Consider the following 15553-nt stretch of genomic DNA (forward strand, 5'->3'; position numbering starts at 1 on the left):
AAAACAAATCCAACTCGAACTAAGTATTATTGATGTACTCTCAAAGGAGTTTTCCTCCTAGTTTAATTTGAGTTGACAGTTTCTCAAAAAAAAAAAAAAAAAAAAATCAAACTCGAACTAGAAAAACTTAAAATGCTGAAAAATAGTAAATTGCAGTTTTGAGGCCCGAAAGCCCAAAAAAGCCTACACGTCATGGCAAAGCGACAAGTTTTATTCCTGGCGCCGTTCCTTTCTCGGATAGGTATAGCAATCACGATTCTGACACCGAGCACCAAATTTGCAGCAAATCGATTTTTCTTTTTTCACAATCAAGCTGTTATTCGATTCTTGTTGCCATCCGTTCTACATCATTCTATGTCCCCTACAAATAGTTAGGCTTTATATTTGGGTATTTCGCTTTTAGATCCTTCAAGCTGAAAAGCTAGTCTGGTTTGAGTGATATAGAACTACATTTTCATTCCCTAACCCACTATAAGTTTTCCTTATATTAGGTATACATTGACGGATGCATTTTGAAAATGCACGACTTTATAAATAATATAGTCTAGAATCGATACATGCAAAGTCTTCTGAGCAACTGAATGAAGAATAAAGATGTTGATAATTGAACTTTAGTGATGCTTAAAATATATATTAGCTAATGATTACAGATCGACTCTATACATATATGTATGAAATTTGGGGTGTCACTAGCTTTTCAAAAGTAGATGCTCAAGATAAAAAGTCATATGAGATTGGTAAAATGCAACTAATACCTGCCTAACTGATGTGGTTGTCATGATTTCCTTTCTAAGATTGTGATTACAAGTTCATGATTCAAGATTTGCTAGATAGGAACCATTCTTCGTGTAAAAGCGTGGAAGCCATGTCTTCAACTCTACTAAAGTAGTTAGAAAAGTCCAGAACATAAGATGCTTTTACTTTTTGAATTTTTTTGGTCAAGGATGATTTTGGTTTCAACCTAGAAATTTTCAAGACTTTTTCCTTTTCAATTTAACAATAAATAGAGAATAGAAATTGTAAGAACGAGTGAATCATCGTGCGGTGTGTGTCCGAAATCGTACCATATACGTTTACAAGAACGTTGTTGTCATCACTTAAAAAAAAAAAAAAAAAAAACTGTTAACACACCCCACCCTTACATATGTCAGTGAGAATCGAACTCATGATCTTTACAAGGTTAGAATTATAAGTTTATAACTTACATCACTTAACCTTCTCAACAAGTGAGGAGTTTTCCCCCCAAAGAACGCAAGTGTTTGTGTCACACCAATAACAACTCAGCATGATAAATAATACAACTTACTCCAGCACAAGATCTAATGGAAAAATTGGGAAAACTACCACATATTAATCACCAACATATTCTGCAAGAAGACAAATATTCTCCATTGAAGAATATAAAGGGGAAATTTAGTTTTGTTTGTCCTTGTTACGATTATGTAACAAACTTAAAAAGACTACAAAGAAGTTTATTGTAGGAAAATGAACGTCAATAAATTACCCTGTAATTTTCATGGGGACTTTCATTCTCCTTCACATTCAAGAGACGAACCTGAGCTATAATGAAGAACATGCTCTAGGATAATAGCATATATATAGGGTCCATCCATAGCTTACAAGTAGGTATTTTTTTTTTTTTTTGTTTAAATTAAAATAGAGGAGTAGGCAATATTAACCCCTCATTAGTGGTCATTGCGCAAGGCGCCTACCCTCCCCATAATAGAGAGGGTACCACTACACCTGGGAACCCACCCCCCGTTTCTCTATTTCGAATAGCATGAATCACTGCAGTTTAGTGGGATTTTCCTACACTTATCCCTATCAGTTGCTGAGCTTAATTCATTCTACAAGTAGGTATGCATCATAGCTGTACTTAATACAAGCCATTAATTCCTAATGCCTATTGAATTTTTAGAAGTGTGGATTTGAGTGAAGGTTTCATATTAATATGATATATGGTGCCGTTATTTTTTTTCTTTGAAATAAAAGTTGAATTCATTAGATCAACAGCAAAATGACTGAAGTCTACCAAAACTTACATAAGAAATCCGGCAAGAAAATCCGGAGTAACCAACCTAAGCTAAAGCAAACCTTTAAAGATCACTGGGACGCTCACATTTAAGCGAGCCTATACAAGAATGAAGAAACATCGCCTTCTACGGAAAGAAATCATTCAACTAGTCCTCACTTGCCAATCACTCAATTGTGGTACAAGCAAGAGACTAGATCGTCATAGAAGACTCATAGAAGTGAATCCACCCTAAAACAGGCTCATACCCTAATAAATTAGGGCCCAGATTGTCTGGATTCGAGCCCAAGCCCGGAGGCCCAAGCCCAAGTCAAACCTTTCCTAGCAGGAATAGACCACTGCCCCATCAGCCCAAGGTTGAGCCCAGGCCCAGAAACCCAGACCCAAACCCGAGCTAACAAGGGAGAGGCATCCCTGCACACTGCTTCTGCACCGCCACCGTCAGTCGGTTCTCCGGCGACGCACCATAGCTCTGGCGGCCGGTTTCTCCAACTGAGCATCACCATCGCGATCAGAAACCGCCGAAGCCTCTGCCTCCGAGCCTCGACCCCTCAAATAAACACGATCAGACCTTCGTCGCCAAGCCCGACTCAAAGCCTTGCGACCTCGAGCCTAGACGCCGCCGTCAGACCAGACTCGTGCTCGCTCCTCCTCTGCATCCCAGACGACAACCACGAAGACAATCCCCAGCCGCTTCCGCTGCTGTCGCCCTCGTCACTCACCGCCTGGACCGGAAGACCGCCACCACGGACTGAGAAAACCCCTCGCCGCACCCACGATCGCCGCAGAGATCCCTCCCCACATCGCCGCCGTCCATGATCGTCGCCTTTCTAGAAGGAAGAAGCGCCGCCGCCAGTCGAAACCTAGGTTTCGAGAGCCAAGTCGCATCGAGAAGCTCGGAGACGACTTCTTATGAGAGCCATATGCATGGTGCCGTTATTGCTACTCTATTATTTTCTTAATTCATTCTACAAACATTTGAATTATTGAAAAATTATATTATTAAGTGCAAAATGACTAATAAGTATACTAATTTTCTAAAATCCAAATCTGTAAGAAAAACTAAATACATAACCAATTAATTAATACAAAAGCTACTTAGTTACTCATTGGATAAAATTGATCTTTATCTTCTCCACCCAGATCTGAATTTATTACTTTTTTTTTTTTTTTGTCTTTTTATCCCCCCCCCCCCCCCCCCCAAATTGGTAATTCATTATTCAATTCACAAAATGATTAGTGTTAATTTCATCAAAATCTTTGCAATGTTGAACGAAGCTCAATTTATATGTGCTTGGTCCAAACAAGATTACTTCTTCTAGTTGTAATAGGGTAGAATATTCAAGATCTCCTAATCCATAAGACTTGGTGGAAATTGTGGAGAACGATTTGGTGATGGTATCTGCCTTAGCATTTCCCTGTGACAATGGAACGCTTGTGGTCTCTCACTAAGGTGACCAAGAAGTGGCAAGGTTGGTTATCCATTAGGAAGCAAGAAAAAAACCCATACATGATATGAGTTTTCAAGGAAGGTGTGTCAGATTGTCAACTCAAAGGATGAAAGAAGTTGCTTAAGAAGGTGGAAATGAGGCTGCGACCTCTTTTAAGTGCAATGATATCGCAGTTTAGTGGGATTTTCCTACACTTGTCCCTATTCTAGAGAAAGATTTTTTTTTTTTTTTTTTAACAAACTATTTTAGAGAAAGATAAAATAGGGAAAGTTTTATTCTCTATATTTACAATAAACTCTAAAATTACATGGAATAATTTTTTTTTTTGATGATTTTGTTTTTGATGATCATCTTTCTTCTCTCTACAAATTCTCTACATTTGCATCAAAAATTTTTGCTCACATTATCAAATTAAAAAAAATAATATTATATAGATAATATAATATTGTAAACATCAGAATTACATAAGAAAAATTATATAGATTTTAATTTGAGTCCCTATAATAGAGATTTTTTGAGAAGCTGTCAGTAGGGCTGTCAATGGATCGTGTCGGGTCAAGGTATTTGTCATGTCGCAAAATACAAACCCAAACCCAACCCATTTAATAATCGTGTCAAAAATTTAAAACTCAAACCCAACCTATTTATTTAAACGGGTTACCCATTTCCAACCCGCTTAACTCATTTAGTAAATAGGTCGTGTCGTGTTAGATAAAATGACCTATTTAAGGGTTAACAATGCGACCTTTATAATTAAAAAAATACATAAATTGATTAAATTCACTAAAAACTCCACAAGACGAAAAATATAAATAATTATAAATAATTCATAAATAATTAAATCCAATAATTATAAAGCAAAATATTTCAAATTGTCTAATCGTATGATCAAATACTCCCAACGTCTAAAATTTCAAGAAGAAGTATAACATAATCGGGTTATATGGGTTCACTTCGTGTTGGCGGGTTGACCCGTGGCCGACCCATTTATTAAATGGGTTATGGCGGGTTGACCCACGGCCGACCCGCTTTTTAATCGTGCGGGTTCAACCCGCTTTATTTCGTGTGGGTTTCGAGTCGTGTTATCGGGTCGTGTCGGAATTGACAGCCCTAGCTGTCAGAAATGACATTATTTTTCTACAGTGACACAAAAATGTATTATTCCGTCTAATTCAGCTGAATTTAAATGAGATTAATTTGATACTTTCACTAAAAAAAAAAATGCATTAAATGGGGCAATTAGGACAATGATAAAATATCAGCTGCATTTTATGCCAGCATTTTCTAATCAAAGCCCCTCTCTCTTTCAGCTTTTCAATCATATAAGCCTTAATTTCAAAGTCTAAATCATAGCTTGTTCACTTTTCTGTAACTAATACCCTTAAATGCCACTTAATTAAATCCATAGCACTGTAGCAATCATAAGAAGAAGTTTGAAGCAATTAATTTCTGAAATCTATATGAAATTTTGTATTTTGTTTAGACTTAGGGAGGCGTGATAGAGGAGGGCTGTTCACCAATAAATAGGGTTCATGTGATGGGGCTCCCATTAATTTAAAATGCCCGAAATCTCTCTTCCCAACTGCAACCACTTGATAAATAGAAAAGGATGTAACATATAGAGCAGCACACATTAAAATATTCCTTGCTTCCTAAACACTATGTCATTAAGTTTTAATGCTTAGTCAATAGAGATTATAAGAACAAAGAAGAAATAAAGGAAACTATGTAGCTCAATCACATAAACACTATGTCATAAAAAAAAAATTAAATTAAAAAAAAAAAACTCACATAAATTCCACTTGAAATTATACCTTGCTTTCAATAATAGGTGTTGGGAGCAGCAGCAGTTGTTGGGTCTACACAACTAAATTTATTTTGTGGGTCAACATTCACTATCATAATCATCTTCCTGCATGCCCATATCATCTTTACTTGAAAAGAAATAATTTATTTTAGACTACAAAAATATAATCCCCCCTCACATATATATCCACCAAGATATCAATTCAGAACTCTCCCAAATTGCCTGTCATAAAAAAATCTTACCACCTGACTTGTGTGAAATGTGCATATCTTGTATATTTGGATTTCATGGAGTAGAATCAGTAGATTGTAGATAGAAACAAATGTAGACCACTATATATGTTTTTTGATGCTTTCTAAAATATCTCAAAATCTCAAATGTATTATTGGTTCCAAATTAAGTCCTGAAGTCTGGTTTTTGAGTTTTTCTCAGTTATGAACTGGTTGTAAAATTACCCTTCTAGGGTAAAGAATCAGCTTTTAGTATGAAACTGGTACAATATTTTCTTTTTACTTTTGACCAAGCTGGTACAATATTTTGTGAAAAACTAATAAACTAGATATGATGCATGAAATAATTAGTTACAACTCACAGCCCCCTTCTTATATTATATCACACAACCCAACGTAAAAGGAATTAAAAGCAGCCATGATCCTGTCACAAATAGTGATGATGGTGCTACTACTACTACCGGACCAGGTCCAACTTCTTTGTTAGCCTCCTTTCTTTCCCTTCCTTTTTCTTTTGAATTCTTCTGTTATGTCACCATGTATGAACTGTCATAGCAGATACACAAGGCTAGCTTGAAGGTCTCTGTCTCAATCTTCCACTCCTTTCCTTCCTTCCTTCCTCTTAATAAGATGCAAAATTTAAGGTGAGCTAGACACAGAATCATATTTAATTCTTACACAAAGAACCTGTCTTTCCTCACCTTCTTTCTCATTATCTCCTTCTCAATTTCCCATTTACAGCATTTAAGACAGATCCCATTTCTCAAAACTCCCCAGATCTCTCTCTCTCTCTCTCTCTCTCTCTCTCACACACACACACACAAAATCAGAAGAATTGTTCTTTAACAATGAGAGACAAACTGTCTTGTTTTAGTGAAAATGCAGTAAATTTGTCTCATCCTTCATGTTCTAGCTATGCAAACACTGCTTGTGTTTCTCCAATTCTATCTCCTTCAGTCCAAAATGCAGTCACTTGTCTCTACAAAATCACTCTCTCCACCACTAAAAAGCAGTTCTTGGTCACAGTCACCTGGTGCAAGAACCACTATGCACAAGGCTTGAGCATTAAGTTTGGTGATGATCCCTTAACATCCTTCAAACTCAACACCAATTCGCGCTTGTTTCGCAAGAAGAAAGGCACAAAAGTCTTCGAATCCCCCGAAAGTTCGAAGATGGAAATCATTTGGGATCTCTCCAAAGCCAAGTATGATGCTACTGGTCCTGAACCTGTTGATGGGTTTTACGTTTTGGTCATGGTTGATTCAGAAATAGGCCTAATTCTAGGTGACATGGCTGAAGAAGCTATGACCAAGAAGTTCAAGACTAGTACCCCAGTTTCTAAAGTTTCTTTAATCTCAAGGCAAGAGCATTATTCAGGAAGTAGCACCCTTTACTCCACCAAAGCTCAATTCAGTGATACTGGAATTTCACATAACATTGTGATCAGATGTAGTGGAGAAAATGAAGGCTTGAAGCATCCAGTATTGTCTGTTTCAATTGATACGAAGACGGTGATTCGAGTAAAGAGGCTGCAGTGGAATTTTAGAGGAAACCAGACGATTTTTGTTGATGGGTTGCTGGTTGATCTGATGTGGGATGTTCATGATTGGTTCTTCAACAACCCTTCATCAAGATATGCGGTTTTCATGTTCAGAACAAGAAGTGGAATGGATAGCAGACTTTGGTTAGAAGAAAATATGGTGCAGAAAGAACAGGAAAAAGTCGAATTCTCCTTGTTGATCTATGCATGTAAGAGTTCATAATGAAATTTAATTTGCCATATCACTCATTTTTGTTATCTTTTCATCATTTCTTTTTGATAATTATGCCTGATTATGGATTTTTTAAGTTTTTCATCTCAAAAGAAGAATAGATACCAATTCTTTTTAATCATTTATATGAAAACAAAATAAATTGATGTATCAGAATTGTGATTGTAGATAGAGGAACTTGACAGGTTTTCATATCTCTGTTTCTGTCTTCATGAAACAATAATTGGAATAAGTCTTTGCAATTTAGTATTTGTTATAGCTAGTGAATTTAATTATTAATTTGATAGACCCATACAGGGTGACTATAAAAGGTTCAAAAATTAGAGAAGATCCCAAGAGAAATCAATGAAGATTTGCTGAAAGGCAACTGAGACTCTGGGAGTATTCTCTATCAATGATAATTGCTTTCAGTGTTGAAAGAATCAGATAAAGTTGAGAATCTACTCATGCATAATGATAAGTACAATTTTGGACAAGTATGTTTATAATTAACAGGAAAAGAGATGATGGTTGATTACTGTTTATTGCTTTATAAGTTTATCTGATAATATGGAAGATTAAGGCTATTGTTCACTAGAACCAAAATTACAGAAACTCTCTTCTTTTTCCAGGTTCTATGAATACAAACAAGCACTGAATCCTTTGTCTAAAACCTCATGTGTTTCTTGGATATATTATTCCAATGTTGGCAGCACCTTGGGCTTGCTTGACTTGTCAGGAAATTAAAATTGTACAGATCCTTTCTTCCAAGAAACCCCATTCATATTCATGTTTACTAAACCCAAATTGATCTCTATCAGACAATTTGGCTTCATATATATAGCTTGTGATTGTGAACAGTTGATGATCAGTTAGGCAACAAAACAGATTAAGCACAAATCATGTTTTTGTTTCTCTATGATTTTAACAATAAATCAATTTAGTTACTTATTATAGAGGTCTCAATATACCAAAATAGGATTCAAAACCAGCACTAGCTCAGCTTGGTCGATTTTGAATTTGGCTGCTTAACTTGTGCCAAAACCGAGTTTCAAATCTATGCACAAACAAAATACTTGTGTGGTGTGCCTTGATCTCAGACCCACTATTAGTACAAGTGTACGGTCCCCCTTGTCTTAAAACCCTTGTTTGGTCCACTAGTGGAATCCCAATCATTCAATACCCAATTCCAAGAGCACCCCCAAAGAGACCCTATTTGCTTCGGACACATGACTTACAAATTGCCAAAGGGTAGTATCCATACCAGACCATAGCACCACTATACATGAGAAAAACCCTAAAAAGAAATAGGGAGCCAGGCTATCTCATAGAAAAAGTGCTGGATTACATGTGTAGTGTTGGTGAAGATAGTTGTTGGGTGGATATATGGTGCTTTTTCATTAATTCTCAGGCAAAATCATGCCATTCTGATAAAGGTACACTGCTATTCAGGGAAAGCATCTCAAACACTAACTTGCATGCAGCTCAGGTAGAGTTAATGTTGGACCATTTAATTAGTAGGCATATGTCCAGGACCATCTATAGAAACTACTTTTTTGTTAGGACTTAGGACAAGAACTTTGAGTACTTTAATTATTGTCACATCATCAATTGTTCATATGCAAACTTATTTACCCCAGCACTGTAAGAATTCACGGTAAAAGTTCCTCTACCCTAGTGTCTCCTCGATCTCCTAGGCCAAAAGAGATGTTGGCGATTTCACACTATTGCAACTTCTGGAGGATGCAGAGTATTTCTCTATATTCTTCATTCAGAGTAGAAGAGTCTTGCTTCAATGCTATTTGTTTTGACACTCATTTATAGTTAAGAATGTCAAAAGATATTCTAGTCTCGAGTCATGTTCTTCAATCTTCATATTTCTCATCTGAACATATTCTCTATATAGACCCTTGCTGTGACATTTTCTTTTTATTGGGGTTTAATTGCATCCTTCTACTTTTCGAAATTTGAATGTTTGGCTGATCTCGATCACTAAGGATATTGGTGCCAGGCAAATTGTTAATTGGGAACTTAGTCATAGTAAGTAGAGCATGGATAAGTCAAAAAGTACAACTTTCCATTGTCTCCTTTTGAAATGGGTTAGCCAAATTTTGACGTGAAGTTGATAGTGAACCAAATCCCAGAAATTAGGCTATCTCTCCAATCATGTTAGCCAAAGTGACCATAACATAAATTACATTAAAGAATAAATATCATTAACTTATCTGCATAATAGAACAATAGCCATGATTTTAAAAGCAAATTAAACCAGTATCATAGCCTCTTAGCAGTTTGGTGGTGGCTCGACAAGAGTAGTTGGGAAATCCATCAGCAAAATCTTTTCTATAACTTGCTGCAAATGACAATATTGTCAAGTGCCACAAGCAGAAAATTCTGTTTTAGGGTAGCTTAGAAGGCAAGATTAAAGGCAACTCTTGGCTATTCCAAGTCCTTGTCAATGAAAATGAAAGAAAACCACCACACCAGAGAGGAACATAAAATTGTTTAGATAGTGATATTTGATGATGAACAAATAGAAGGTTGTTGGAAAAAGTTCTCTTGACAAACAGTCTTGCATGTAGTGTTTGCTAGACTGTCAGTGACACAATCTACATTTGCTACATACTTTTACAACAAGAACTCACCCGATATCATGTCCTCAAATCTTACAGAGTAATCTTTTCAGCTCTTATACTTCGATTCTTTGGTAAAAGTTTATGATTGAAATTTTCGACGAAAAGAAAATAAAAAGGAGTTTATGATTGAAGTAAGAAAGTGTCAGACGGAAGAAAGGCTTTCCATTCTCTCCAGTCAAACTTCTCTGGTTCTCTGAGGATCTCCTCCTTGAACTTAACTCTCACCAGCTTGATACAAATGACATGAACCACCAAAGCCATTTTGTCTCCAGTCTCCAGATTGCACTTAATTGTTTGTTTGTCAACTCCCACAGTAGTTTTTGTTTGTTTGGAGTGATTAGAGGAGGGTGACTTGAGTAAAAAGTTGCGGTAGAATTTTTCAGCCAAACCAGACAATTTTTGTAGATGGCTCGAGTTACTGCTTGATCCGAAGTGGGATGGTCATGGCCAGTTCTTTAATAATCATTCACCAAGTTGCATGTATTTATGTTCAGAACAATAAATGGAATTAATGGATAGCAGAAAGAACAGGATATATAGAGTTGAATTCTCGTTGTTGTTCTATGCCTATGAGCTCATCATAAAAGTTGATCATACACTCACACTTGGTCATTAATTAATTTATTTTATTCATCAAATTCTCTTTGATAAATATCATTCTAGTATATATGTAGTTCCCTAAGAACAAAAACCATCAAAGTAACCAGTGGGAAATTAACTACACACAGCAGAAACCCAAACTAAAAAACCCAACCCAAAAGATATACTAGTGTTATAGCTATGGATTTATTCATGTGATAGAGCCATAGAGAGGTGACAGAAAGATATCAGTGAAGATTTAGCAAGGATATATAGTGTAATTAATATGGAAAAGAGATGATCGATTACTAGGTATCTAGCATGGCCTTCGTGTTCTTACATTCTTGGAACATTTCTAATATGGCTGCAAAGTCAGTTCCTAGATTTGCATTGTGTTTGGCTCCAAAACCAGTTGGCTTGCAAACTGTCTCTTTTGAGCGAGTGATTGCGCAGGCGTGCCAGCACCGCGGGGTGCATTCGTTGGGGTAGTCCCTTGACCTGACTTCTTCTTCAAGCGCTGTGGACGAGGAGAGCACCAACCTCGTCACAGGGTTCTTCTCTAGCCTTTCGGAAAAGGACTTTTGCCTTACGGATAAGGACTTTGGTTGTGGTCTCTTGCGTTCACCGAATCGATACTTAGTATTGTAGACTAAGCAGAGCAATCACTGGGAAGTTTGGAGAAAGCACGGGTTGCGCTAAAGCGTGACTTTAGCTTCGCTGGGTTGCGAGGGCGTTACCCTTGCTTCGCTGGTACTAACGGTGGCGGTTGCGCTCGCAGTCGGCTCGCTGGGAGACTGGGACTGGAAGTACGGTCGCCGGATTGGTCTGGTGATACTGACAGTCGGCTCTTGGAGAGACTAGGACTGGCGCACGGTCACCGGGTTTCAACGAGGTTGAAGGTTTGCTCCGGGGAGGCTTTGTAATCGCTAGGATTGATTGATTTGAGAGAGGTCTTGATTCGTCCTTGAAACCCGGTATATATACCTAGGGTTTCTGACTGCTCCTTGTTGTAGAAGGATTATTGATTGAAGTTTCCTAATCAATCTCTGCTACTTACCTCCAATAAGGTTTCGTTTTCCTCATGGATTCCAGAATGGGCGAAGCTGTAACCCAAACCATAGTAGGCTTATTTTTGGGCCGCAGGTATCGGCCCGCTGTGCTAGATCCACTAAAGGATATTGCCAAAATTACTTTTGGGCTCAAACATTGCCCCCCAGGCCTCGAAATCAGGCCCATGAGAATATAACTGATTGAAGGGGACTAAAACGACACGTTCGATGCTCGAAACGATGTCATTAATGAGGGTTGCGTCTTTTCACTCGCGAAACGCCTTTTTGTCGCATCGTTTCCCTCACAAAATCTCTTATTTAAATCCGCAGCCACTTCAGACCTGTCACATCAGAAACTCTTTTAGTCTCCTAAACCCAGAAACCCTCTTTTGCACACATCCTTCTCATAGAAACCCAGAAATGGCTCCCCCGAAAAAAATGGTTATCGACCAAGAAGAAGAGCTGAATGAACAGGCTGCACGCTCTTGGGGAACTGGGATTGGTGCCAGCCTGATTCTCCAGACCACCATCCAAAGACCTCTGCTCCTCCGACTTTCGAACCACCATGCCGGACTGGGCCCAACGCCGCGAGATGCTTTCCCGGCCGACGCCGTCGCCTCTTATGGTCTACCTGTTCGTCGCCCCATCCCCGTCCTCCGAAGGACTCCTGGGGATTTTACCAGTTGGAGTGCCCCTAACCACCGATCAAAAATAGGGCATTGGCCATCCTCCATCAGTGCGGAAGAGCTTTCTTGGTACCGGGAAGCACGCGCTCGAGATCTAGCCCGCTGGAACGCAGCAGGTATCACCCATACTATCGATCTTTGTTTTCGTCTTCCGCGCGGTGGCAATCGTTCGCCACTCGCTGCCTTTCTTTGTTTCTGGAACACTGCTACCAACACCTTTGATTTTCGATTTGGCCAAATGAGTGTCACTTTATTGGACATTCTCACCATTACTGGCCTACCCATTGATGGTGAACCCTATCTGCATGGCCAATTCGACTCTGATACTTTCACCTCCACCATGGCCCAACATGGTCGCGGCGCCCATAGCAGCTCCTATCCGCGGTGGCTGGCCTATTACCGCCAGGAGCACAATGCGACTGGCGGGATTGCATTCTTGGAGTACTGGCTCTGTAAATTTATTTTCTGCACTTCCTCCTGTAAGCCCACTGGTGCCTGGACTTCTCTGGCGACGGCCCTCTACAACGGCCACCGTGTGGGACTAGGACAACCAGTATTAGGTGCCCTCTACCGTACTTTGTATCAAGCCACAATGCATCCCTTTGAGACTAGCATTTCTGGCCCCTTTTGGATCCTTGACTTCTGGATTCAAATTTACTTTCCATACTTTCGTCGCGACGACATCCCATTACTTCCGCCTACTGACCAACTCTTGGGTCGATGGCTCAGTCGCGGCGAAAGGTACACATCCCCTCCTTATTTTGAGTGCTTCACATACTTGTACTTTCTGCACGAGATGCCGTACTGCGACTTAGTGCTGAGTAGAAGATTCCCAGCTCCGCTTGAACATGGATTCCTCCCTGGCGCCTCTCGCTACAGTGATCGCGCGCGCTTGGCTTTTCGCCGCGCGATCTCCTGTTCCGACATCAGGATTGCCGCTGACGAACTCAGTTATGAGCTCTACGCTCCCAACCATTTCGCTCGTCAACTTGGTCTTGTCCAATTAGTGCCATTCCCTCTGTATGATGCTTGGAACTACAATACTTCTTGGCGTAGAATTGGGCCCCTTTCTGGGCCTCCGCCAGCACAAAGCACGCTCGCGCTGGTTGATCTTCCTGACTGGACCAAAGAGATTGACTCTGTGGACGCGACTGAGGAAGGATATGATGCATGGTGGGCAGAAGTCTCTGTTAACTGCTGGCGGCAACAGCACGATGAGGTATTCGCTGCCATCTTCGGGGAACTGCGATATCCCTACGCCGGCGACGTTGATCAACTTGCTCGCATCCTTGAAGACGCTGCACAAGCTCCTCCTCCTGCTGCTGAACCGGCTCCGCGATCCGCGCGAGCCCCACGTCAGGCCCAAGCTGGTATCGTAATCCGCGAACCCCTTCAAGAGGTAACTAATCTTGACGCATGTTTTGTCCCTTTTGTTCTTTTATCCCTCCCCTTTTAAATTCAAACTTTGCTTTTCCAGGGGAACGCGCCACTTTCTGGCAGTCGCGCAGCCAAAGCTTTCCCAAGCCGCTGGCCAGTCTGGGAAGCAAAAGGCAGTAATGATAGAGCCTGAGGACAAAGAATCCTCCCCTGATGACGATGACATGCAAACGATAAGAGCCCTCTGTTTGTACAAATCATGCTTTCTTTACGAGTCATACCTAATCCCCTGCCTCTAACAGATCGCTGCTCTCTCGGCTCGGAAGCGCGGTCGTTCTGATCCTCGAACTGACCTGTGGGCAGAAGATGAACCAATCGCTGACCGACTGGTAAGACACAAGCACACTAAGCACTCGTTAGAAATTTCTTTTCATTCTGTGTGACTCTGTAACAATCCTCATTTGCAGGTTCGCCACAGGTCCTCGAGACATGCTGAAGAAGGATCTTCAACTGTTGGTGAAGGCACATCTGCTTCCCAAGCCCCAGCGCCAACTATTGTGAACCACTCTCCACCTCCTGCGGGCGCTGTAGATAATGCACAATTGGCCTCGATACCAGTGCAGATCATAGATGACAGCTCGCCGGAGGCTGAAAATAGAGTACTGCTATTGGATGCACCTCGCGAGGAACCAAGCGACGTTCCTGTCCTGGAACAGATAGCGCCTGACTCAATTCCTGTTCCCAGCGAAGCTAGCCCAGAGACAATGCTAGCGATCATTGTGTATGAGCCCCCAATCGAAGAGGTATTCCCCCTAACCAACTATTTCATCATTATTTCCTGGTTCAAGTATTCTGATAATGTCTTCTTCCAGGTTCCAAACGTCGTTGGAACTGGGGACGATGTAATCGGAGCAGTAGAAGCAGAAGCTGCTGAGCCTGTTCCTAACGTGGTTGATCAGGAACTTCCTCCCCCTGCCCCCCAAGTCGCTGAAGCTGAAGAATTGGAAGACCTTCCTGAACCAACGCCGGAGGTACCTGAACCAGTGCCAGAAGTACCTATCGCTGAACCTCCTGAGGCCCCTGTCGCTGAGCCTCCTACTCCCTCTACTTTGGAAAGGTTAGCTTGTGTACTTGAAGTGACCCCCCCTGGGGTCGTAGATGAAGTCAGAGAAGGCCTTCGCCGTTTCCTGGGCCCTGATATCTTGATTCCTGGTGCGCCTGTGAGGGTCTTAGAATACTTGAGGGTGCTCCTCCGCGAGGGAGCCATCACTGAGGAACAATTCCAGGAAATCGATCAACTGTTGCAGGATCTTCCTCAAGGGCTCAACGAGCGGGCAGTCGCGAATGCGCAAGCCAGGCAGACCGAAATGCATTATCAGAACCTTACTCAGCAAACGGAGACCGCGCGCGACTTCTTGGGTGACCAAGCTAACCTCATCAGGGAACTGACGCTCGAGAGGAACCACTTGAGGTCCCAAATTCAGGCCTTTCAAGCCCGGTTAACTGATGTTACTGCTATGCTCGTTCATGCAGAACCTCAGTTGGAACAACCCCTCGCTGCTCTCGAGACGCTATCCCAAGAACTGGCTCAGGCACGCGTGGCAGCCCAACAAGCCGCACAAGCTGCTGCGGATGCCAGTTTTCGTTTGGACAAACTCTTCCTTCGCCTGACCCATGCAGGCCGAAGACTTTTGGGCCCCTAGAATTAGGCCCATATTTTGTATGAACAATATTATTATTATTATTAACTTACTACTTAGCCCACTTTGCTTGGCCCAAATAATAACTTATTCTCTCAAACGGTTCAACGCTTTAAGTTGCCTTTATCGCTTTAAAACCGTTTGAAAAGACTGAAAAGATAATCTCGAAACGGAGCGGTTACCTCCTTGGAGACTGCTCCGTCTCCCACGCTCTTTCAATTATCTTCATTTCCGAGATCTTAGCATTTAACTCCG

General features: G+C 40.8%; 2 protein-coding genes across 3 annotated transcripts; both read left to right on the plus strand.

Annotated features, from left to right (window-relative positions):
- Positions 1 to 5920: 5920 nt before the first annotated feature.
- Positions 5921 to 8171, plus strand: LOC133732249 (uncharacterized). 2 transcript variants are annotated; one of them, XM_062159748.1, is made up of 2 exons: positions 5921 to 7269; positions 7904 to 8171. In XM_062159748.1, the coding sequence occupies exons 1-2, from the start codon at positions 6369 to 6371 to the stop codon at positions 7927 to 7929; spliced, it is 927 nt and encodes a 308-aa protein (XP_062015732.1). In that variant the 5' UTR covers positions 5921 to 6368; the 3' UTR covers positions 7930 to 8171. The 2 variants fall into 2 exon arrangements, with proteins under 2 accessions (XP_062015732.1, XP_062015733.1); XM_062159749.1 differs by lacking the exon at positions 7904 to 8171 and having other exon boundaries at positions 5922 to 7610.
- Positions 8172 to 13435: 5264 nt separating this feature from the next.
- LOC133730744 (uncharacterized) lies at positions 13436 to 15301 on the plus strand. The gene is made up of 7 exons (XM_062158279.1): positions 13436 to 13440; positions 13699 to 13848; positions 14066 to 14114; positions 14222 to 14401; positions 14471 to 14715; positions 14824 to 15017; positions 15132 to 15301. The coding sequence occupies exons 1-7, from the start codon at positions 13436 to 13438 to the stop codon at positions 15299 to 15301; spliced, it is 993 nt and encodes a 330-aa protein (XP_062014263.1).
- Positions 15302 to 15553: the final 252 nt, after the last annotated feature.

The sequence above is a fragment of the Rosa rugosa genome, chromosome 2, assembly GCF_958449725.1.
Source record: "Rosa rugosa chromosome 2, drRosRugo1.1, whole genome shotgun sequence".
NCBI classification, from domain to species: domain Eukaryota; kingdom Viridiplantae; phylum Streptophyta; class Magnoliopsida; order Rosales; family Rosaceae; genus Rosa; species Rosa rugosa.